Here is a 25233-nt window from a genome sequence, read left to right as displayed (position 1 = left end):
GACAAAGTGATCTGAATGAAGCCAGCACACAACATAAAAACACCAGTGGGAGAGTGACTGTTCTGAACAGAAGTTCATCTGTCCTAATACTGTCAGGTATGTTATGATTAGAGAGGTCAAAGGTCAGAGCATGAAAGTCACTTGAGCTAACAGTTGAGGCACTCACTGTAAGCTTTGCTGAGTTCACTATTCATATAGCAAGGAAAGCTTATTCAGTTTTGTTACTCACATTTTACAATCCGCCTCAGAGGGGCTTGACCTAGGTAAGCTTGTAAAGTGAACACAGCCATTGTTTATCCTTTAGGTTAATTAAGGACTTAACCTTTAGGTCTCAACTAAAGCCAAACCTAAGTGAGTGGTCCGCCTCCAGAAGTGGACATTCACGTGCTGTAGATACAGTGTGCACAAAAATGAAATCTAAGCTCAAGAGGAAGTTTTGTTAGAAGCTTTAGACAGCTTTAAGTGTCCCACTGGGTGTTTAGGCTTCAGACACAGGTGGTACACTTCATGCGGTTCTATAAGCCATTAGGCTCCCAGCCTCTGCCTCAAGAACTACACTCAGTTGGCTTTGTTATACCAATTAATTATATTATTCAAAGGATTATTTCCAGACTTTGTGAACCATTCTTTCTGTGCACAGAACATCAACAGAAAATGAACTAAACTTGACATGAAGATTACAGCACCTTTTATTTAGTACAGTTTCCCCAGTCCAATGAGTTGCCTGACAAGTTAAACTAGTTATGGAAGACAATGAGCACGATAAATCCCTGTAAAACCTCAGACCAACAGAGGTTCTAATATCTAACTTTTTTCTCCCCGAAGTTCAGAGGTGGAATGCACAAGAGCAATCTAGTACATGTTAAAAATGTTTTTCATCCTCAAATTACAATACTAAGTACTGAACAGTATTTGCTACTCCTTCACCTCACAAAACAGTATTTGTTAATTTAGTGCTGCAGTGTGCTTCACTGAACAACCACATAGCATCATCTTTTCACCAATAGTGCTTTAAGCATCCGGTTAAAAAGCAAGGTACAGTCACTACTTCAAGTCTGTCTACTCCTTTGAAATATCCATAATTCATTGAGAGACTCCACAAACAGAAGAGACAGTTACATTCTACAACAGCAACAGAAGTATTTTTTTTTTTTTGGCAACCACACTTAGTTTAAACTGCATCAGAAAACAGTTCAGTCAGCTGACAAGACCTGCTAAGTACTGACTTCCCTTCCATTTCTAGGCTGGTTTTTGTTGCTTAAGACATGACCACCATTGCATAACCGACAGCAAAACTCAACATGCATCTCCATGTGCTAGGTTGCTATGCATCAGAAACAGTACATATAAAATTAACAGTGAGTAACAGACATGGCAACTGCTCAACTTCATTCACTTTTTGCAAACACAAGACTCACTAGCCAATTAATCAGAGGTAGCACGTACGCCTCACCTATTCCAAGACATGATTGTGATGTGAGCCATCCCTACTCAGCTTTCATTTTCAGCAGGAAATGGATGCAGATGTTCCCACTTTCCCAACATGTTACACATTCTCCAATATAAACAAAACTGATGAACACTGATTTTCACTGTTCCAGTACCAGTAAGGGGATGAACGACCAATGCAGAATGAGCATAACAGCCACAATACATGGGAGAAATCCAGGATGGCACTTCTAGGAGTCTGTGGCAACTATTTCTTCTGATGAAAAGCTTAGGTATTTTCTCATCCCATAACCCTAATTTAAGGATGAGAAGACAACATCAGGGAATGCCGATATTTAAATATCTTTTCTGTATTATCTAAATAAGTCCAAATTGAGGCTTGATTCATGAATGCCATATTGACTGAGCAGAACATGGAAGGAAGTTTGTTTCAAGTTGACTCAAGTGTCAGTTGCTATTTAAGTGGAGCATAAGAAGGAAACCAGCAAATTTCAATCTAACAACTCAGTAACCACTAACAGAAGGCAGAGACAAACTCTGACTAGTTGTCATCCAGCTTTTCTGCAGTTTGCAACATTAATAAGGGCAACAGTGGAAAAACCATTTGAACCTGAACAGCTGTGCTTGTTAAGGCCAGTAGAGGTTCAAGAAACAATCTGAAACATTAAACCAGGAAGTTAATATAAAAGAACTTCGTACAACCAAATAGAGTGATTGTAGTTCTGAAACCTCAATAGTTTCTAGTTTTGAAAGACACTGGGAAGACAGAGACAATTCAGTTTAAGTAGGCATAGGTTTTGTTGAATACCAGAAATGGTTTCAAAGTTGTTTTCACATTTTGAAGGTATGATATGCAAAGCAAAAGATAAGGGAGTCAATACAGACTTCCTTTCATGAATCCAGCCCTATATCCTTAGTGGTATCTTATCCATGCCATTTGTAGATAGATATACACAGTCTCCAAGCATCACAGTAAGCAACATCTTTCTTTAAAGCTTTTCTTGTTCTTTCCACTCTTCTTGCCATTCTTGTCTTTGTTTTCAGACATTTTCTTTGCTCTGATTTCTCTCATTAAATCAAAGAATACCTGGAGGGAAAAAACAAAAAGATTAAACAAGTTCTGGCACCTAAAAACAGATACAGATTACTGTATTAGGCACATAAGTGATGTAGCACAACAAGGTACCTAGCAGCAGAATCAAATCTGGACACATATCCGAGCAACAAACTCAAGAATTATGGTACCTGAAGCAGTGGCAAGAAGCAAGACTATTCTGTGACTATCGTAACTTAAGTCATTCAACAGCTCTGTTTCAAGAGCTTTTTGTTGAATATTGCTCTTGTACAAAAGTAGCATTCAGAGCTCAAGATAATATTTCTCTGCGCTTAGCAAGCATTTCCCAGCAAATAACTCTCATTAACTAAAGTATTTAGTCTGGTCCTTCCCATGTGGTTACAAGCACATATCCTGCTGCATAATATTCTGTTTGTTTTATAATTAAGAAGAGATGCAGCATTCAGAGTGGCAGTATCAGGTACAGGAAGTCCTGTTGCATAGAAGATTCTCAGGAAGTCATTATTCTGATGCCTTCACCCAAAATCCTAGATAACTTTACCCATGCAGGTCCAGTGTTTAACTAGACACCATCAGATGGAATAGCTGTTTCACAGAGTTACTAGGAAAAAAAAAATCAGTATTATAAAACAACTGTTTTCTCTCATACAGTTATGCTCCTTAAACAGGGAACTATGCAGAATTGAGATACTTAGAAACAAGCCTCTTTTAAGTGGCATGTAGCATAGGACAAGGAGCTGTGACCTAAAACTTGAACATAGAAAGTTCCATACAAACATGCAGCAGAGCATCTTTATGGTAAGGGTGACAGAGCACTGCAACAGGCTACCTAGATAGAAGAATGTAGAGTCTCCTTCTATGGAAATAATCAAGACCCATGTAGACACCCACCTGTGTGGCCTATCACAGGGATCCTGCTTTAGCAGGGAGTTGGATTCAATGATCTCTTGATGTCCCTTCCAACCCCTGCAATTCTGAGATTCTATATCATCTATGAAGAAGTCTCAACTCAAGAGAGTTCTATACACTGCTTTAAATCAATACTATGATAAATAAGCTTCTACTAGGTAACTTATGGACCAGTTACACCTCTATTAGTGAGCTAATGGACTAAAAGATCAAGGAATTGTCTACAACACCTTTGCCTTTAGAGCTTAACAAGCTACATGCATGGCCAAGGAAAAAGCTTACAATTTGTAATCTGAGAACAAATGCACATTTCACTCAGCTACATCTCTGTAGCTCTTAAGAGGGACCAACACTAAGCCTAGGGGCATCTTCTGAAGAATATGGAAGTAAAAGGGTACTCTCTTCAATAAACTGCTTAACTACACATCAAAAGGAGATTGGAAACTGTTGATTTCTCCTGCTGGGTGAATTTATTTCTCATTAGCAATGTCCCACCAATATTTAGTCAAAGCAGCAGCAGAAACACTAAGAATGATTGTCCTATATCAGCATGTGCAAATCAAAACATGATAGGAACATCACAAGAGTTTTTGGTCAATTCAGAACAATCTTGACAAAAATAAGCGTCAAGTTTTTAACATCAACCACCTTATACAGCTTTGCAGGGAAGGATGGAAACAGTTCAACAACTATAGCAAACAGGCTTTACTGAAAAGCTAGTTCAGGTACAAACAGTTAAAACAATACTGTTAACTTGTACTGTCTCTAGGCTTGCCCAAGCTATGTATTTACTTCAGTGTACACATTCCATTAAGTTGCTTCTTTTGATAACCTATGCTTTCTGAAGTCCAAACCTGGATTTGCTTTTGTTCCAGCAAGAGTCAAGAATTCACTCAGCTCTTAAGCAGGCAGTACCAGTTTAACTGTAGTAAAAACAAGTTATTTGTCTTACCTTATCTACATTTGCTCTAGTTTTGGCAGAGGTCTCTACATACTGCACACCCCACTCTTCTGCCTTACTTCTAGCCTCTTCTACAGGCACTTGTCGGCGCTCTTCCAAGTCAGATTTGTTTCCTACTACCAGTAAAGGTATTTTATCTTCTTCAGCCTTCACACGCAGGATCTGTTCCCTAATGCATCGGGTATTAAAAATAAGCACATGCTAGTGATATTAACAAAAACCCTACTCTTAAGATGAACAGATCAAGTGGTCTGCACACTACTAGCATTCTGCACGCTACTTAAGTCAGTCCCCAAACAGCCAAATACAGTTTAAGTGATTCTAAGTTCAACACCATGGGCTTCACACCAAGTAAAAGCTACATCTTCAGGAAGGCTATTTCACCATTTAGTTGGAAGTTTTGCTACCCTGGCTCTAGAAGAAAAGTAATGCAGCAAAAGACCAACTTAACAGGAGTTCACATCTGAATGCAAAAAAATTACAAGTTTGCCAGATTTCAGCCCAGTGTTTAGTTACCACCCTCAATTTCAAGTCTTTACCCCATCTCAGTACAGGTGCAGGCAGCATCAAGACTTTGTCAAAGTAGTAAGTTAAGAACAGAAGTCACTGGCAAAGATTATTCTTTTAATGGCTACATCAGTCATTAGTTACTAGCTCAGCACTACACTGAAGGGCTAGCAAGTCTTCCTCCTTCAAAGCCTTCTAGGAAGAAATATGAATTGATCAATATTAACCTTGCTATCCTTTTCCCATTCAAGAAGGACCTATCAGCACCTGAGAAAGGAGACTGTGAACACAATGCCATAGACAAGTCTCAAAGCCTGTGCTAATACTGGAATAAGACAGGTTGAAACTAGATTGACACATGCTGCTGTCCATCTGGAATTCTGGAAGTGTCATACCAGTATGCAGTTATTTTTAGGCTATCCATTTTCCCTTCTTCCTGAAAAAGTGTTTGTTTTTTTTTTTTCCAAACCACCAATTCTTACTAGTCCTCTCAACTAAATACCTCATTTTAACTTATTTCCATATTGTTTAATTCAGAACCATTCAGAAAAAAAACCATTCTCCATCTCATGGCTTTCACGTCCTTGTTCACCTTGAAGATTAGCATTGCTTTTTCATTTCTCTGGATGTGCTGGAATCTTCAACCAACACACTGTTAATCCAGTTACAGAAGTCTAAAAAGAAAAACCAACAAGAAATATACCACTACACCTTCTCAACCAAAGCCTTAAGCCTCAGGTTTAACTTTATTTCGGTCAAGCATCCAAGCTAAGAGTCAGACATGGTACTCCTAGAAGTATCTAGTTTTGTACCTGCTTGATTGGTATTGACTTTTTCCCCTCCGTCTTCCATGATGAAAAGTCTTTGCACTCACTTTCAGCCCAACACTACTTCAGCTGTTTCATTCCTTTAATGCTCCAAACAGAGCATAACAAACAAAACAGCTCCTGTTGTGTCCCCTGTGACTACCACCCTTTTTGTCACATATGTGACAAACACACTCTTAGGGAACTGCATAGTTACCTATTACTGTTGGAATGGTAAAATACGTTAAAAACTTGGACAAAAGCCCTAGAACCTGAAGGAAACATTATAGCTATTATAATATCCTGGAAGTAAGTGTCTGCCTTGCTCCGTAAGCAGAAATTTAAGTGCTGATTGTCTGTTAACCTTCTTTCAATAAAGCCAAGTGAAAACAAATCAGACTGATGAAGAGCAGACAGAACTCTTAAGGAATCTCTGAACTGTCTTCTACACTGAGGCAACAGCTATTAGCCAAAAAAAGCCAAAACATTTGTCCTAAAGAACCTGAATACAGAAGCTCTGGGACCAGAATAGTTGGTCAAAACTCTTTTCTTTTACGGTACAGAAGCAGTTTCTGTGCTCAGTCTGGTACTGATTTTTACATTAGAATTACTAATCCTGAGAACAAAAAACAGAAGCATTTACCACCGTGTGTCTTTCTAGGAACATGTCTGCCTACAATAGCGCTGCTTAGCTGCCAACCCTTGCTTGGCACCAACCCATACCTGAGTGTGGAGGCTAATCCTTCCCTCCCTTAGAGCACCTGCTTCTAGCAGTAAGCAACAGTGTCTGAAACCTGGCCAAGAGGCAGACTTAATTCCAGAAGTACTGCTCTCAGATAATTAAACTCCACATCCACAAAGACTGAAAACTGGCTTGAATACCTAAGTTCTAAGAGTCCAAGAATCTGTTATTTGCCTGAAGTTGCTGATGGCGTAATGTACTCACAAGCTGAAGACATGAAGACAACTGCAGCCAGAGGCATGGAACAGTGGTTTTAGTTACCAAGAACAAAATGGTTGTATTGTCACTTTCATGGACCAAAAGGTAATGGATAAAGGAGAAAGAGCTGTAGCTTTTATGAAGAATTGTCAGAGTAGAATAGAAACCAAACATATCCCCTTGCCTGTGGGAAGAATGCTTACCGAAATTCTGCTGTAGCTGTGAAGGATTCGTGCTCTGTTATTGAGAAGACTAGAAGAAATCCTTCCCCACTGCGGAAATAGTTATCTCTGATTGCTGCATAATCCTCCTGTCCTGCTGTGTCCAGAATGTCTATTTGAACTTCTTCACCATCTAGAACTACTTTCTTTCTGTAGCTGTCAGCCTTGGTAGGTTCATAGTCTTCTACAAACTGAAGATAGAAATTGGTGCTTAGAACTACTGTCAGAAGGGCTCAGTATTTGCCTATATCCATTCTCTCCCACTTCAGTGATGCTTAAATTCCTGAAAGCCTCATCATAATTCAGTCAGTTACTAAGTTCCATCACTTTTTTTTTTTACTATAAAAAGCAAGCTATTTAAGTACTTAATACATCAAAGAGCCAATCTGCCTACTCAAGAGAAACTGTCTTCCTAAATAAAATACCGTTCAGCAATTTCAGCACAATTTCAGGGACAAAGACACAGTGTAAGCTACTAGCTCATGATGAACAGGTTGCATTATCTAGATCTCCCACCTCAAGAACAAAGCATTTCTGAGTGTACTTCAGTCACAACTATCCATAGTTCCAACAAGCCCAGATGACAACAGCCAGTCATTGAACATAAAAAGTTGCTCCATAATTATACGGGCATATAGTTAAACACATTCAGTACTCACCAAACACACAAAGCCACTGACAACTCCACTTGTAATTCGGTGTTGACAGTACACGCCCAGCATAGGCTCCTTAGTCTTAACGACTAACAGAAGGTTGTGCCATGAGCCTGATTAAGTTGACTGTGTTTCTCTATCAGCCATGCTAGAGGTGGTGTAGCAGGAAGTTCATGCTTTCAAGCTGGCATTGCCACCGATTTCCTTATGCCAAAGGCAAGCCAGCTGAAGCACTGAGTTATCTCAGCATAGGTACCACAACAGTACCTATGCCATCACCCCTCAGTGATGGGGCCTGTTCAGATACATTACTACAATGTTTGGACAGCCTGCAAATAATGGCCAAATTCTAAATTAGCAGATCATGAGTTCAATTATGTTAGTCTGGACTGCCTGATCTAGCTTTCCATATATCAGTATGGAAGAACTAAGCATGCATACTGCTCCAGCTGGTTGAGATCAAGACAGAATGCTTACTTATGACCTTACCTGGCTAAAACAAATAGCAACCAAATTAATTTCAATTTTAACAGGCTCTGCACGCACTCAATTGTTGGCACATTTTGAAGCTGTTCTTTCACCAGAAAGCGTCAATCCCATCACTCTTGGCCAGAAATGCTCCTACAGGGCACCCTTCACAGATTCTTATGTTATTCTTGGCCAGTCACTAGACCTTTTCCTACTAAGATTAAGTCCCTTCACCCCCATCACAAGCATTTAGTAAGCTGCACCCATTCAGATTCAGAAAAACTAAACCAAAGCTACTTACCTCATCATACATGAACTGGAGAGTGAGCGCAGATTTGCCTACACCTCCACTACCGACCATGATTACTTTATGGAGTGCCAAGGAACTCTGGTTCTTGCCCTTGCTGGCAGCCATTGTCCTGTCTGCCACCAGTGAAGTACCAGACAACCAATCAGACCTGCTGACAGAAAAAATAAAACATCAGTGCCATAGCAGTACCATGCAGGTAAAGCATCTCGCTGTTGTGGAACAAACACATTAAAACCCCATCCAGGAAGCCTGGAGAACAAGCCATTCCCATGCACTGGAAATGAAGTCTAGACTGATGTCTAGAACGGAAGTATTTGTCCTAATATCTTGTATTAGGACAAATGCCTTCCCTGTGTCAGGAGTAATAGAAAGGTCAAAGGCTTCTCCCAGCCACATACTAACTGAACAAGCTGCTTTTGTTTGTAAACCCATCCTATGTGACTGCCACCTAGAGAAGTTTCTAAAGGAAACTACACTTGTAGTAACAGGAAGTTGTGTTTTTCTCTCTTATAATAAGGCTTTACACCTTTCTAAAATATTTCTTTAAAGTTGATACAGCTTAGTTTCAACCTACTAACAGAGCTCTACCTTAGATCTGCTTATGAAAATGACTTTTGATCTTTTCTCTATGTAGGCTAATAAGAAAAGCAGAGATTCATAGAAAATTCTGGCAGGAACAAATTGCAAAAGCTTCCAGCAGAAAGTCTTATGACATGGCATAAGCATTTATTTTGATATTCTAGCCTTTGATGCTACAATTTGCTTTTGAAAACATCCTGCTTTACTGCAAGAAATACTCAGTACCTGCTCTTCTCCTGATGTTGCAAATCTAGAAAGAGCAAGTTCAATAAATGAGTACTTTTCAACAAGCTTTTGTTATGTGTCACACAAACTAAGTACTTAAGTGCAGTAGTGGCTTTTGTTACTTCTTATTCGTTTAGGAGGTCTCCAGCATTTACCACCAGCTGGATGTAGCAGTGCCAGACCCTGATTAGCATAGAACAGCAGCTGTAAGAACAGCATGCTGGGAAACAGGGAACAAAAGATGAAGCAACTGAACGAAGTTGTCACCGGACATGATCCCCAGAGTGAGGAGAATAAAAGATGTGTGCTCCACACACAAATGCTATATGGGAGATGCAAGGACAGCAACACCTCTGTCCTCACAGCAGGACAGCTGAAGACCCCAGCTATTCCTATCCCGGCTGAGTGCTGTAGGAAGGACAGGACAGCAGATCATGCAGAGAACACTGCTACAAAAAGCAGCTATACCTGCCTTGACTTATAATAGTTCCATTATCACAGAACAGTAATTATGAACAAGCCTACCAGGAGTCTCAAAAACTAGCCTGAACTGTGATCAGCCCATGCAGACCCATCATACCATCGACTTCTACCAGACAAGAGTAATGCCTACAACAGAAATTATATAAGCACTACACTGGAAAAGGTTTTCACATAACTAGCAGTCCTAACACTAACAAAGCTAACCAGGGACTAACAACCTGACAAGCTCCAAACATTCTAGAATTAGATAGGGTGGAAAGGACCACTGAATATTGTTCAGTTCAAATTCCTCACTCAAAAGCAGTTGGCTCCAGGCAAGCCAGGTTACTACGTGCACTGAGATCTGAAGTCAGTAATTCCATCACCAGACTGGGTGACCCATCCTGGTAGACACCAACGGCAAAGAATTCTTCCCCCTTCGCACAACTATGTTCTGAAAAGTAACACCTCAGACTAAATTGTTGTTGACTAGCATGTGCCATACAAGAGCAAACACCCCAACAATGAAGAATTACTCTCAGGAATGCTTTTTCAAGCATCTGAGTTACAGTACAGTCCCCACATAGAGAGTGCTACTCTTATCTGCCTGCTACATCCATTTTGGGGACACTGAATTTAGCCATTACCCTTGAGGTTCCAAACCAGGAGGATTGCAGGTTTAGTATAAGGCATCAGAGGCAGTTTAAAGCAGGGGAGGGAGCTCACCCAGTCCTTTCTGAGAATAAAGGGAGCAGCCACGACCTGTGGTGAGGAAGCAGAACCACAGAAGAGCCAGGCAGAACAGAGCAAGACAAGGCTGAAACCATGCAGCACAGGACTGATCCTGACAGCGTCAATGTGGCAGGCAGGACCAGGCCAGTAGCACATCACTGTTTCAGAAAGGGTACAGTGAGATTTTAAATAGGAATATTGTAATAAAGCAAACAAAACTCATTGAGATTAACTGTTCAGTTCCCTTTCCACCTCTATAGCCCAAGAAACAGTTTACTTTCCGATGATCCAGTCAGTGGTTGGACTTACAATTTCTATGTTATCTACCTTCAGGTGGTAGAAGTCATACTGAACTTGGTGTGGAAAATGCTATGACCTGTAAGAATAAAACCTTTTGAAACACCTTTTGAGTTTCTTCAGGCTACTTTTCATCCCACTGTGGATGAAAGTTCTAGACAGAGCCCGTACCAGGACACAGACTTTTCCAGGCAGTCTTTTACATTTCAGAAATTAGAAGCAATTACCTGCTTCATCTGCTTTAAAAGAAAAGGACTGAGTAACTGGGTTTTTGATAATGGGCAACACAGAACTATATACACAGCAGAAGTTTTGTGGTGCTATTGAAAATGGATCTTTAGACCAACAAATGAAGGCTCTATCAGACAGGCTGGCCACATGAAACACAGCCAGAGTTGTAAATCAAGCCACAGTGGTTACTAAGAAGCTGATTTTATTTAGACTTCTGAAGATCCCTCCTGCACCACAGACCTAATCCTACCAGAAGCTTTCGCAATCAAACTGTACCACCCTCAAAATGTAGCCCTAAACCCAACTATTTCAGCCTTCCCTCATCTTACCTGTTCAGACTGCAATTCCTCCAGGTTAACTAAGGTTAACCTCCTACCATAGAGTAACCTGCACAGTGTTGTTTTGTTCTTGGCAGGTGTCTGCAAACCAGAGTACTTCACAGCAAGCATTCATTTACAGCTTCATGAAGTCCAAATGTAAATGTAGCAGTGCTAGTTTTTCTACTCTACTCTTCAACCTAAGCAGTCACCCTGCTCCAGAACACTATGAGCATACAGGACTGGTTTAATCTATGCCCTGATGCACAGATGACTACTGAATGGTTTCAGCCAGGTTACATACACCACCCACACTGAGCCTCCACAGTTGCAATCACTTAAAGGAAACAGCACTCATCACAAGAAAGGAACCCATTTTACTACTGCACACACTAAACATAGACAGAAAAACATGAGAAGCCGCAATAAGTCCACTTGCTTTCCAGGAGATATTCTGTTATAACAGGAAGAAATTCTAGAGCCATAGTGAGGTGTTAATTAGAATCACTTCTACTTTTTCCAACTCCATTTGAGGTTTAAAAAACTGAAATAGAGCTCTAAGCACAGAGTTGCTGAGACCAGCCCTTGTTCTGCAATGCAGCTGATATCCTTGGACGTTTCTTTTCATTGCTACCCCACCACTGAAAGCAGCCATTCTTTGGATTTCAAAGTGGGATTCTAGAAACACTTCACCCAATAGCTTGACAGAAGAGCTTTGTTAAACCCTTCAGACACCTAGTTTTAAAGGAAAATCTGGGTATTCACCCTATTAAAAAGGCTTAAATGTGATGTCATCCAAAGCAAGCACAGAAAGGACAAAGTTCCACAACAGTATTTTAGTGATCCTCATTTATCAGAACGTGAATTAGAGGCTTTGGGGTGTTTGGTTCTGCCATACGCCTGCAAGAATGCAGTCACAGAAATTCCCTGGATCACAAAACTAATTAACAATCTCACTGAGCTATGAACTGTAAGAGCTCCTCAGCTGTTCTGAGGTTATCCAGAAAATCTTTAAGCACTAAAATTCCATTAGCTTTCAATGGACTGTAAATGCTCCAACTGGTAGTTCAACTATAAAAACAAGTTCACTTAATCTCAAGTGGCGTATTTAATGCTACTAAGAATTTTAGTATATGCATGCTAAAAATAAAATGCTGCTTTTTTGGCTGTGCTAGTATCTTACCTCTTGGAGTGTCTCCAGTTATTGGTTTTCATAATAAAAAGATTATGAAGTGCTCAGCACAAATCCCTTCTCAGGAGGTCCCCGCATCCCTCCCCACTTACTGCTGGGTGCTCCTATCTTCAGTCATGGCTGTGGATTTTCCAGGCCATGTTTTTATCAGATCAAGGACCTCTTCTGGCCTGAGATGTCTTGCAGAGAAGGATGGGGCAGCAGTTTCACAGTTTCCATTTATACCACCCATTTATGCCTCTCTCTCCATTCCATCCCCCTTGCACCAGCTGTACACGAGCCCACCTCCCACAAGACAGCCATCAGCAAGACCTCACACCTCAGTACCAAGTACTGATGTGATGGGGAGCACATTTGTAGAAGTAAAGCCAACTGTAGCAGTCAGAAGGTTACACACACCAGTGAGCAAGCAGGTGAACTTCACAATCCTGTCCACCCCACACTCCCCTGAGGTGTGCTGGTGTAGCCAACACCCTGCTGCAGCACAGGGGCTGAGCACTAGAGCAGAAACCCTAGCCTGAGATCTTCTTTTAGTAATTAGACATTTTCTTATCTGTACAAGATCTATTAGAAGTTTTGTCATTACTCAGTTAACAACACCAGATGAGAAGCTAAAAACAGATTCAGAAAACACAATACTTAAGAACCAAAGAAAAAGCAAGGTAATCCCATATCCTAGGAATTCCCTCCAAACAAGAATTTATACAGACTGGATCACTGTTGGAAGAATGAGAAACACCACAACACTTGAGAGTTTGAGAAAAAACTATTAAATACATTATTTGACACACTAAAAGCTACACGCTTGTTACAGTAGTTTCAATCAAAATTCATCATTAGTTACAACCAAGAGTCAGAAATATATACATAATTAGCCTGAGTGGCTGTGATGGCCAGTGTCTTCCAGCAGCAGCTATACACAGACCACGTATATACAGGTAGCCTTACTGTGCTCTGCACTGCTCAACATATTTGCATGCAGAAAACCTCAACTTTCCACTGAAATAAGATTATTTATTAAAGCAATCTTTTAGAGTCAATTTGCTATAAAAGGACCGTAAGTATTTTTCCTCAAGTGCATACATCTGAAGCAGTTCTACAGAATAAGAACTTGTAGCTGGGTGCCTCCCACTCATTGTTGCTTTACCTGACCACAAGAACAGTTCACAAGTCCAACCCCCTGTTCTCTGCGCCAAGTACTAGCTAGATTTGGGCAATGCTACTTTTTAAGGCTATCCTCAGATCTGGAGCACCAGGTACTCGGATTAAAACAGATCACTATTTCTCATACACTCGCACACTGCTCCCATCATCCCTGTCAAGCACAGCCCAGCTTCGCCCACAAGTTTTCTGAAGAAAGATGCATCACCACAGCTTAGAAAGCAAGTCTGAAAGCAGCACTTTATATACAGTCCTCTCATATCATTCAGATGACTCTTCTAGCTAACTCATTAAGAACAATGAGACAATGCCTCTGCATATCAGCAGTAACTTAAAGATGCTTTGCTTACAACAGTCCCGATGTCTGAGGAAAACTCAACTGAACTCCAAATCCTACCTAGGCATTCCACCCTGCAGCAGTGCTGTGTATTGGAACAGTGTCAAAAGGGCAACAGTTTAAAATAACTTCAATCAGATCTTATGCTGTACTAAAACAAGAATCGCACAGGCATCTCTGTATCTAAGGTGATATAATTCCAACAAGAATTCCCTTCAATGGGGTAAAAAAAAAAAAATAGGTATTGACTAGGGACAAGTTACTCAGTTAAGTGAAGAAGACTGCCTATAGGTAGTACTTCTAAGCTGCTGCACATCTGGAGGACTGCTTATATCTGTGATAAGCTAAATAAGGCTGCAAAGGTCAAGATACAAAGTTAATGCTCCTAACAGCCTGATAATGCAGCATACTATCACTGCATGTAGTCAGTCATCTTAACAGTGCTGTTCTGCAGTCACATGTTCATAAAGCACTGCAAATCACTTTAATTAGAGCTTGAATGCAAACACTGGAAAGCAACTACTGCTTCATTTTGGTCTGAGAGTGTCTTTATACAGATCTGTATGAAAATCTCTATTGCAATTATTCTATTTTTGTCACAGACTTGAGGTAGGCATCTCCATTTCCCAGCTTAATAAAGCAGTGCCTGTTTTTCTTCCATCAGTCTTTATAAATACAAAAACCATTCAGCCAACAAAGAGGGATCAGTGAAATCAGCATTAAAAGACACTGTTTGAGGACAGAGATATACAGAGCACTTCCAACTCGGCACCAAGCTAGGACTAGCTACGATACCAGGTTCATTCCTGCTCTAAGTACACAGCTCATCTTAAAACTGCATAACTGAGCTCGTTAAAGGAAGTGCAGCTACTTAGCTGTACAGTGCTGCACCCGTAAACTGCAGCTTCCCAGTCACACTAGTGGTTTTGTGCAGACAAAAGCCACTGACATTTTTACTTTTTTTCATGTTTTAATTGATGTATACTGAATGCACACACAGTAGTGAAAATGCATGTAAGAACGGAAGTTAATGGTTGTTTCCACTGCTATTCCACTTCATCTATTGGACCACGCTATCTGAAGGTGAGCTCTTCTGGGATCTGATGCACAAGAACAGACCAGAGAGCAGTGCCCCACAGCACTCAGATGAGTCATCTCTACCCAGATTCCCTCATAAAGCAAGGACATAAACTGACTGTTTCCTCTACAGCCTTCCCCACAGCTCTTGATGGGGGGTCAGAATGAAAACAAACAATGTCATGATGGAAGTCTGCCAAATCTCCAGCACGCATCAGTTTCCCAGGGAAAAGCACCAACAAGTCTGTCAGCAAGCCAACAGCAGCACTGCTTAGTTCGTATACATACAGAGTATGAAAGCACAGCTCCTGACTCCCGCAAGCAGCACAGACCTAACACAACCCCACATCTTCAAGGGATCGCTGCTATTTGGGAGCTGGAACTTCTGCCCTGGCTGCAGTGCACCAGGGGCACTGAAATACAAGGAGACAAAAAGACAGGAAGACCACCTCGCTCCTGACTGGTGCATGAGCTGCTTGGTCCCCCACAATGCTGGCAGTTAAGTACAATCATAGAAATCATTATATACAATCATTATAGAATAATCTGTCTGCTACAGCCATTCACTGTTGTATTCCTTACTAATCAAAGGGGAAATGCCCTCCTCACAGCTACTGGAGCCACACCTGGCAAGCTTCTTGTATGTTCTAATGGTTAGAGGCTTTTAGCATTGTTTTCTCCCACTGGTATGCACCTTCTATTTTAATCAAATGGAAGAACTGCTGTTTTAATACTATACTTACCCTTTTAGATTCCAGTAACAGCTCTGCATCCTTCTTGCTCCACGTGGTTCAACCTGCCTGCAAGTGCACCAGCCTGCCACATGGCACCCGTCCCAAGTCAATGAGGAAGGAGATAAGCACAGAACACACTGCTTCCCATTCTTAACAAGTGGGATTATTCTTCCCCAGAAGAGACAGCGGGTACATCAGGATTACATACACACCAATAGGGACATACAGCATCATCCTGAGGCGAGGTTGGTCCTGAATGGAGACTCCCAAAGGGTAAAGTCCTGGTTTATCAGAACACCTCAGCTCTATCATAAAACCCTTAGAATTATATACCTACTGACAGTGCAAGGCCTTTATTACTCCTTGAGACTGACTGTTTCACAAATGGCACTGCAGAAGCAAAGTTAATTGTTCCAGAAAGCCAGAGACCACTACCTTATTTTCTACACTGCTGTGCAGAGTAACCAGCAAGATAGTCTCTTTGCTTTAAAAAGGTAAAGCACTACCCGAAGTAAGAACCTGAAGACACTAATGCCATTACATCTAGTCAAAATGTAGGAGTTACCCATCCAGCCTTCTCCATGTGCTTTCAGGCTGCCAACAGGTCTAACACCAGTGCCCAGAAGACACTTTGGAAAAACTATAGAAGAGATTGATCCACTTGGCTGCCCTTATCCTAGCAAGGACACAGATACAAGTCTCCTGCAAGCATAAACACTGAGCTAATTTGCTCATATTGCTATGCAAAGTTTGCCACTGTAGTGGTAACTGTCTAGTTGCCTAATTACCTACAGTGAATCACAGACAGTATCCTCGCATGAGTCAGTGAGGCTCATACCTGATAAATGACACTGCAGAGTTGTACAACAACCTCAACCCCTGCACTGACTTGCGAGCATTTCAGCTTCACTTCCTTGGAAAGCTTCTCAGTGTAAGAGCATGCTCACCTCTGATACACAGCACACACCAGGTCTGCCAGAGCACTGCTAGGCATAATGACATGTTTCAGATGTTAATCTAATACTGACTTTTAACCAGACCTCTGGAAACATAGTGAACTGCACAAGCAGAAAATTTGGCTGGGGTATATCTTAAACAGCACATGAGATTTCAAAAATAATACGACAAATCCTATGTCAGTATGAGATTACAGCACATTTTCAATGGATAACTTGCAGCAATGTAACTCAGAAGAAAACAGATCCACTAAACTGCTGCAAAAGCACAGTCATGACGCTGCTACAGAGTCACAGGATTGACTTCTTCAGCCTCAGGAAGTGTTAGCAACCCAAGTTCCCCACCCAAGCCAGCCCACTGGCCTTGCAAACACAGCACAGCAATCAGCAAGCTGCTCACTCAGAGGATGAACATAGCCATGCCATAGGAACTACCTTCAGGTTTCCTAGTGTCTGGGCACCCAGGGGAATGCAGAAGCCCAAACACCATGGCCTAAGTACTATCAGCAGCAGCAACAGGTCCTACCCATACACCTGAGTGTCAAGTACTCCTTGCTCCTGAACTGAAATTAGAGAGCAGCACTCACAACTCTATCTGTGGATGCGTAAAATACTTAAATACCTGCTGACATAAATGGATGTAGGTGGGTAATAACCCCTTACTCTAATCATTGACACCCTCCTCCTCAGGGGCACAGGAGAACCATCTCCCTGCAGCCTCTGAAAGCATTCACACTATTTGAACCACTGTAGGGCTCACAGACACACAGAGTCAGAGCTCCCTTCATCAGAGACACTGCACTTCTGCTCCAAGCACCCAATTTCCCCATCTTCAATCAACACATTTCCATCACACAAAGCAACAACAGCCACACTGGTTACCTCAGACAATTAGTATTTATCTGCAATTCAGATGCTGTGTTAAGACTCATCTGAGCAGAAATATCAAATCTCCCTGATCAGGAACAGCAAATTCCACATCCAGAAGCTACCCTTCTACTGACCTAAAGAGACATCTTAGGTATGTACACAGGCACATGCCCTCTGGCATACTGCGCTCACACGCTTTGCCTCAAAGCCAACAGCAGTATTTCTACCCATCTTTAAACAGGAACCGAACTGTCACAACAGCATGGGGCTACATGCAACTTCTTCCCAACTTTAACAGGAACCAGTTGATTTCAACATAGAACTTCACATACAGCATCCAGAACAACTCCTTTTAAGACCTACCAAGTGACAGGTCACATGAAAACCACAGAACCAGAGCAGTATAAGTCATACATTTATCCTTGCCTGCTCTTTGAGACATTTGCTCCGTTCTCAGAGCAGAAAACTATTATCTTGATAGATGCCAGCTCACCTCCTGCTCTCATGTCTTCCCTTGGAAATCAGTGCAATGGGCTGCTTCTATACACCAGAGCATGCAGGGTGAGAAACAAACAGGAGATGCCAGGGGAAGTCCACATATAGTCACAGGAACTGCAGTCCTGCCAGGAACATAGAGATGAGCTGGGATCTCATGACAAGAGTGCAGCCACGGATGGCTACAGCTCTGCCAGGAAGGCAAGGCAAAGAACTGCCCCTCCATCAGGGCAGTGGGAATGCCTATGGATGGATGCTAGGCTACTACAGAGCTCTGGGGTCAGGGTTAGTGTGGGCAGTAAAAGGCTGGACAAAAAGTCTCCTGAAGCTTCTTCCAGCCTCAGCAGTTACAATTTGAGTCTGTGCTCCTGCAATACACTTCCCACACATTTTATCTCTGGGAAGCCTTTTCAAACCAAACATCTATTTCATAGCTAGCAAAAGTACAGCAGAGCTTAAAAATGACAGCAAGTCCTTCTCAACTAACACTTAATTCAGACCCTCATATGATTTTTATTTACAAGAGGTAAAAAGCAGGCACGCTCATCAGTTGCTATCAGTTGTGAACACTTCAGGAGCGTAGCTGGACTAAACCACTGCTTGATCCCTGTCCTACAAACAAAATGAATGAAAACGTACAGCATCACCACCAACCTACATCTAACAACACTTTAAATTAAGTAAGGTTCTTTCCTTTCCAGCTTCGGCCCGTAAAGCCTACTTAAATTTTAAGTTGTCTTATAAAGAAGAAAAATTCACACTGAGCTTGCAGAATTGTTAGAAAATAGATTCGTTCTTAAACCATTTTGAAAATGAAAAATAGAATGAGGAATGGCACGAGTTCCAAGCACACACAGGACAGGATGGAGCAGTGGCACTAACCTTAAGAAATCCACTCTACTTAGCTGATGCTCTGCAATATGGAGTCCAAAGCTCAGGTGGCCCCTATGGTCTTTTTAAGCACTCATGTTTTTAGTAATGCTATATTCTGTCAGCAACCCCTGGCTTACAAAAACCTGTGTCACTACCTCTAAAAATAACATCCCCTCGCTTGGCCATCTAAAGGATGATAAAACCATGCCCAAAGTCAGAGTATGGTGGAGCCTGCAGTATTCTTCTGAGAAGCAACCTTTACCCCATGTAAAGATATATAAGAAGTGCCATAACCCAAAGCAATGGCAACATCAACAGAACTCAGCGTGCTTTCAGCTTTCCAGCCCAACACTGATTAGTTCCGCCACATTCCTAATTTAAGAATATATCAGGTCTCCAGCTTCACCAATATACTTAACAGCCTGAAGTATTTCATATTAATCACATCAACTGACAGCAACACTAAAAGTAACAGCTGACAGGTTTAAAGCTTTAACAAACGCTTATAATTTAGAACTGATTTTTTCAGTGTTTGATTTGTGATTCCATTTGAGCAAAGCTTTTAGTAGCTACTGTGTTTCCATTAAGTCTCACATTTCAGTAATCAACCATTGTTTGCACCTTTCTGGGCCACTTCTGTAGCCATCAGAAAGGCTGCTGGGTCAAGGTCCACATACAAGACAGCTGTAGGTAAGCAGCTACCACCATAAAACGATTCAAGAACCAACACAGCACCTAAACAGCATCCTCACATTATATAACTTACAGCTTTCATTGTGACAGGTCTTAAAGAAACACGTGCACATCTCAAGCACAGACAGAACAGATCCTCTATTAACATTATTGAAGCATTATTCAGAAGAACACAAAGCAGAAGTTCCATAGGTTTGACTTGCCTAACTAACAAGGCATGATATTTCTGGGGCAGGCAGTGATGGAAATTACTTAGTCCTGTTTAGTGGCTACAAGGAGCTACTGATAAAGTGATCGCTCTAAAAACTATTAACAAGTACTTCTTAAACATCTGCTCCCTGGCCTCTGGAACAGCTAGGCATCGGTTTTATTATAGAATAAAGACCATAAAATTGATGATTACCAAAGAAAGAGCCAAGGCTGTTTGCTGACATTCCCACTCCATGCAACAGCAGATAAGAAGCATGGGAACCTCATCACCACTGGTGATGGTGGCAGAGAAGTTTCTGAAGATGAAGAAAGAGGAAAGAACAAAAAGTCTGAAGAACGTAGTTTTTTTAACAGAGGAATCGGACATCAATAGAAAGTTTGAGAACACAGCTGCCATCTAGCCTGGCTAACAACTGGGATCAGCACCTTTCATAAATCAAACATGCAAAGGTTAGTGGAAGCAATGCATACAGGGCGTAGGAGGCAAACATTGGAGCAGTGCTCATCCATTTCAATGGCACCTCCTCCAAACACAGAAGGTCAGTCCAACTCCCACAGACCTTCAGCCTCAGCTGAGTGTTCCAGGCACAACACACCTGCTGGCCCTCAAGGCCACTTAATTGTTTTCATATACCACTATGTACTTGCACTCCCTGAACGCTTATTGTCTGCATAGGTGACATGAGAAACAGGGTCCTTCAGTACCTCTGTTAGCAGAGGCCATTCAGATGAATTCATTGTGTAACAGAACATAATTTAATCAGTCAGCTGTGTGGAGTCTGGATCTAGTTATTACTAGATAGCATAACGTTATCATGTATCCACTAAGTGGAAAGCAAACAGAGTTTACAAAGCAACAGGACAAGATCAAACTACAAACCAGGTTCCTGAATATGACAGGAGGGCTGCTCTGCTACATCACCTGGGCTCTGCTCATAGAGCTGCTGGTGAGGCCTGGACACTGACACTTCAAAGGGAAATGAGCTGCTCTGTACAGCATTCAGTCACATCAGTTGGCACTTACTCAGTAAGGACTTAACAAAAGAAAGTTTAAAGCACAGAAGAGCCATTAGGCTGCAGAATCCTTGCACCACGCAGGAGGTCAGCTGTATGGGCATCATCCCATCATTACTGCATTTTCTCAAAATGTCTAAACTGATCTTCTCCCCAGATATCCAGCACCACTGCACTGACAATTAGAGACAAGCTTAGGAGTTTCAGAGAATGCCTGAGAAGGGGCACTGTCTGGTCAAATTAAGCTTTCAGGCAAGACTTTTTATAAAGCATTCCAACTAAGTTCTTTAAACTACACGCTTCCCTGCAGCATACATATAAACCCAATGAAAATAGGTCAGCTTCACCTTTTGCTATGCATGCAAAACAGAATCAAGTCAGCCCTCTCAAGAGGGATATATAACAAACAATACACTACCAATACAGCCTAATACAGGAAACTTGTTTAAGGAGTGGAAAACGCTTTCAGACTACTCCCCATAAATAAAAGCCATTTAATATGGAAAGTGAAGGCAAAAAAACCCTACTATTGGTAAGCTAATATAAGTTTAATCACGAACAAAAACAAAAAAAAAGTTCAGAGTACAGAGGCAGAGGTGACTAGAACAGTAGATAAAAGGTGTGCTAACAAGTCACTATAAGTGAACAAGCTGCAAAGACACTACTGCCAAGTGAACTCAAGTCACTGGTACTCATTTTCCTGACATAAGGAAGTTACTTCCAGCCACCAAGCAAGCTGCTCGCATGAACCATCACACATGTGGCCCGGCTGTCAGTCCCTCCTCTCGGCTTCGAGAAGCACAGCCCAGGTAACAAGTTTGCATTAGAAAGACTGCTGAGGAGCCATGCCTCCAAGATGCTCTTCAACAGCGCAGCAGCTCTCTCCCTCTGCCACAAGGAATCAAGTCCCAGAACGAGGAAAGCAGCGGCGGGACAGCACGGCGGACAGAAGGCCGCCCAGACCACGGAGTTCAGCCCTCACCCCCTCAGGAACGCACCCCCGGGACGCGGCCGAAGCTCGGTCAGGCCGCAGCACCGTGCGGAAGGGCGGCCGGGCCGCTCCCCGCCCTGCTCCGGGAAGGTCACGGCCGGCACCGCCGCGCTCCTCCCGCGGGACCTGCCCGGAAGGGGCGCAGGGCGAGCGCAGCGCTGGGCCGGCAGCACAGAGCCCCGCACGCAGCCCCGGCTCACCCCTCGGCCCTCCCGCGTCCTTTACACAGCGTAACCGCTCACCTCGGCCCGGCACGGCAGCCCCACTCGGTGCCGGTGCCTCGCAGCCCAGCCCGCAGCTCCGCGCGTAGCGGCGATACCTACCCGAGGGGCGGCCCCGCGCAGGCCCCAGGGACGCGGTGACCGACCCCTTCCCCCACAGCCCTCCTCGCGAGTAGAACCGGGACGAGTCAACCGAGACCACGCTCTCACCAAGGAACTACGATCCGGCTCCGCGCTGCGGCTCCCGCCCGCCGCCCGGCTCCGCTTTAACCGCCGCCGCCGCCGCCCCTCGCGCTCTCATTGGGGCGCCGCCGCCGCCCGCGCGCCCCCGCCGCGCACTTCCGCCCTCGTCGGCGCGCCGCTCCCGCCCGGGCCGGCTCCCCGCGAGCGCGCCCCCGCCCCGCCGTCACGTGACGAGCTGAAGCCAATCGGCGGAGGAGATAGCGGCGGTGGGCGGGGCTAGGCGCGGGGCGGCGGTAGGCGCCGAGCGACTGCCGGCGCTGAGGCGGGAGTGGTCCGTGTGGCGTTGGTTGGGGAGCTGTGGTTGTGCGGGGGTCTTCGGCTCCCGGAGAGGACTGCTGGTATATTGACTGCTCTTCTTCCTTCAAAACTTCCATCAGTCCATAAATCCGCGTTCTGTCTGCTCAGCTCTGACGTTACCAAGCGGTCGCACAGGCAGACCTAGTCCTCCTCCAGACTTGCAGTCTGTGTGGTGATGCCCACTCGGGAAGTGGGGAAAGCCATTCCTTCCCCTGACTTCTGTGGGCTGACAGTAACAGTGTGAGCGGTTGTGATAACTCCTGCCTTCTCCTTGGGCTTCCATGCAGCCTGCCTCAGAGGAGGAAGACAGAATGACCTTCCACCTCTGTCTGCTAATGGCAGGGTGAAATTGTACTTGGAATGGTTTCTTCCTGTCTCGAAAGAAGCCAAGTACAATGACTTAGACTTGTTTCCCAGTTATTGTGTCTGTCTCCATGGCCATCTTGCACACCACGCAGGCAGTATGGTGGGACCAGTTGCTCTGATGTGAGCATACAAAAGAGATTAATTTGGGATGAAACCCTACCTACGAGCTGAAAATACCACGCACCTGAGGAGTCAGATCTTGTCAAGCAGACCACAGCATGCCTGCTGCCCACACCACAGTGCTGACACTTCCCCTTGCTTCATTGCAAAGAAGAGGCTTGAGAAATAAACCACCTTTATCCTGCTTCTGCAAATTGTCTAGGGGAAATCTACTTCTTTGTAGTAATCCGGTCATGACGAAGAACATTTATCTGAGGCCATGTTTGAAAGCATTATGCATATTGCCTGGTATAATCTCCATGGTAACCATAGGTGTTACAGATACATTTTTGCTTCAATACTTAAGAAGAAAATTTCTATAGAACAATTTAGGGAACAAAATTTCTTTTCATTATCATTCATATTGCGTTTATTTTATTCTAAGTGCCTTGCAGACAATAAATGTTCACTTTCTAAACAAGTAAGATTTCAGTAGAGATGGAAAAATGTATCTTTGGCTGTTGCTTCTTTCTGACCTATTACTTTAGACTGCAAATTCCTCAAGATGGGGACATCATTTTCGATGCATATATTTATTTTCTAGCCCACTAAGGATGTAACGAGGCACTCTGAGCACTGTTTGGTCATTATGAACATTAAGTGTGGTGGGTAACTGAGCAGCAAATGTTTCTATTTTGCAAAGATTAGGATGCATACTTCTTTTCTGAGCAATTCTATTTTGTAAGTAGAAAGGTATTCTAGAAGTTCAGCTATCTGAAGAATGAATTAGCTGAAAGTAGTTCTAGAAACAAGTGATGAAAATGATATAAAACCCAGGGAGACAGCTCTATTCAATTGAATTGTTTATTTATTGTGGAAGTAATTAGCAAAGAAAATCAAGGAGAATTAAATAAGGAATTAAATGGGAATGTTGTGGATCCCAAATTTAGCTGGAGAGAGGCAGGGATGAGTAGAGCAATGTACAGATCTAGAGAGCAGATTAGCATACCCACTGCTATTGAGGGTGGCCAGACAGATAAGGACGTGCTGGATGGGGCTGGAGTTGTCTTGAACAGGTTAAAGCAGCAGGAAGGTTTTGTCCCTCTCTGAAGGAATTCTTAGTTATACACGGCCAGTGCCTTGTAGCCCCGTGCAGCACAAAGCAATAGCACAGCAATGGTAACCAGACCCTTAAGTCTTTTTGACTTATTAATTCCAAAGCTAGCGTATTATTTTTATCCTACTCATGGGACCACACTTCAATCAAAATGAATGCTAGCATAAAGCGGGGAAGAACAAAAGAAAACTGATTAGAAAGAACAGGAAAAAACAATTGTATTAGTCAGAATGCTGCCATGTTCTTTTTGTTCTCAAAAGACAACATTTTTTGTATGTGAGAGTTCAGCTGTCAGAGTTAATCTAGGCTTAGATAAATTGTCAGGAGTGATACATGTACATAGAGTACACTCAGAGCTTGTACTTAAATGAAAAGAATTTAGTCAAAGACCATTTTCTCTTCAGGCATGGATCATTTAACAAGAACTACATTATACAGATTATTTGTATACTTAGGAGAATGAAAGTGACCTCGGCACGATTTATCAATTTCAGCATTCAAATACCATAAAGCAATAAACCAAAATGTAACAGAAATAAATGATAGAGAATGAAATATGACTGTGGCTTTGGCCTTGTTGGAGTTTATGGCGTTTTGATTGCATCGTGCACTTTATTTTTGTTGCCAACAGGAGGAAGTCACCATGCTACCATCCACTACAAGATCACCTTGCAGCTTCAGGTGCAGCTGAGATTTTGTCAGGATCAAAGTACAAGGTCGTTTTTAAGGAGATCCTTACTGAAATTTTGTAAGGTAAGGAATTTCACATTCCAGTGTTACAGGTGTTATGTTTCTATCATCATGATTATCGTCAGCATGAAAGATTTAGGGCCTGACTTTGGAGCCTTTACAGAAGGAACTAACTTTATTGTAGATATTGATAATCTCAAAGAAAGAGAAAACAAAATAAGAGAGTCATAAGAGCTCAGATAGTCCTTCTCCATGGCCCAAGGCAAGATCAGCTATGCATGTATCATTTCTGGCACGTATTTGTTTAATGTACTAAAGATTGCAGTATCGTAGCAATTTCTTTAGAATATTGGATTACTTTATCATAAGAAACATTTTAACAATATTTACCGTAAATTACTTTGAATGTCACTCATTACAGTTAAAGCCTGTTAATTAATTGCACACTGGACAGA

General features: G+C 42.5%; 1 protein-coding gene across 2 annotated transcripts; it reads right to left on the bottom strand.

The window, feature by feature from the left end:
- Window positions 1-671: 671 nt before the first annotated feature.
- On the bottom strand, window positions 672-22359 carry RALB (RAS like proto-oncogene B). Of its 2 annotated transcripts, none has more exons than XM_085227561.1 (5): window positions 22177-22359; window positions 8291-8450; window positions 6851-7059; window positions 4386-4563; window positions 672-2536 (listed from the first exon to the last, which is right to left on the bottom strand). In XM_085227561.1, the coding sequence occupies exons 2-5, from the start codon at window positions 8402-8404 to the stop codon at window positions 2417-2419; spliced, it is 621 nt and encodes a 206-aa protein (XP_085083687.1). In that variant the 5' UTR covers window positions 8405-8450; window positions 22177-22359; the 3' UTR covers window positions 672-2416. The 2 variants fall into 2 exon arrangements, with proteins under 2 accessions (XP_085083687.1, XP_085083685.1); XM_085227559.1 differs by having other exon boundaries at window positions 8291-8447; window positions 22177-22358.
- Between the last annotated feature and the right edge of the window lie 2874 nt (window positions 22360-25233).

The sequence above is a fragment of the Meleagris gallopavo genome, chromosome 7, assembly GCF_905368555.1.
Source record: "Meleagris gallopavo chromosome 7, MGAL_WU_HG_1.1, whole genome shotgun sequence".
Classification (NCBI taxonomy): domain Eukaryota; kingdom Metazoa; phylum Chordata; class Aves; order Galliformes; family Phasianidae; genus Meleagris; species Meleagris gallopavo.
The sequence above is the reverse complement of the archived record's forward strand: the minus strand, read 5'-3'. Positions and strand labels throughout refer to the sequence as shown.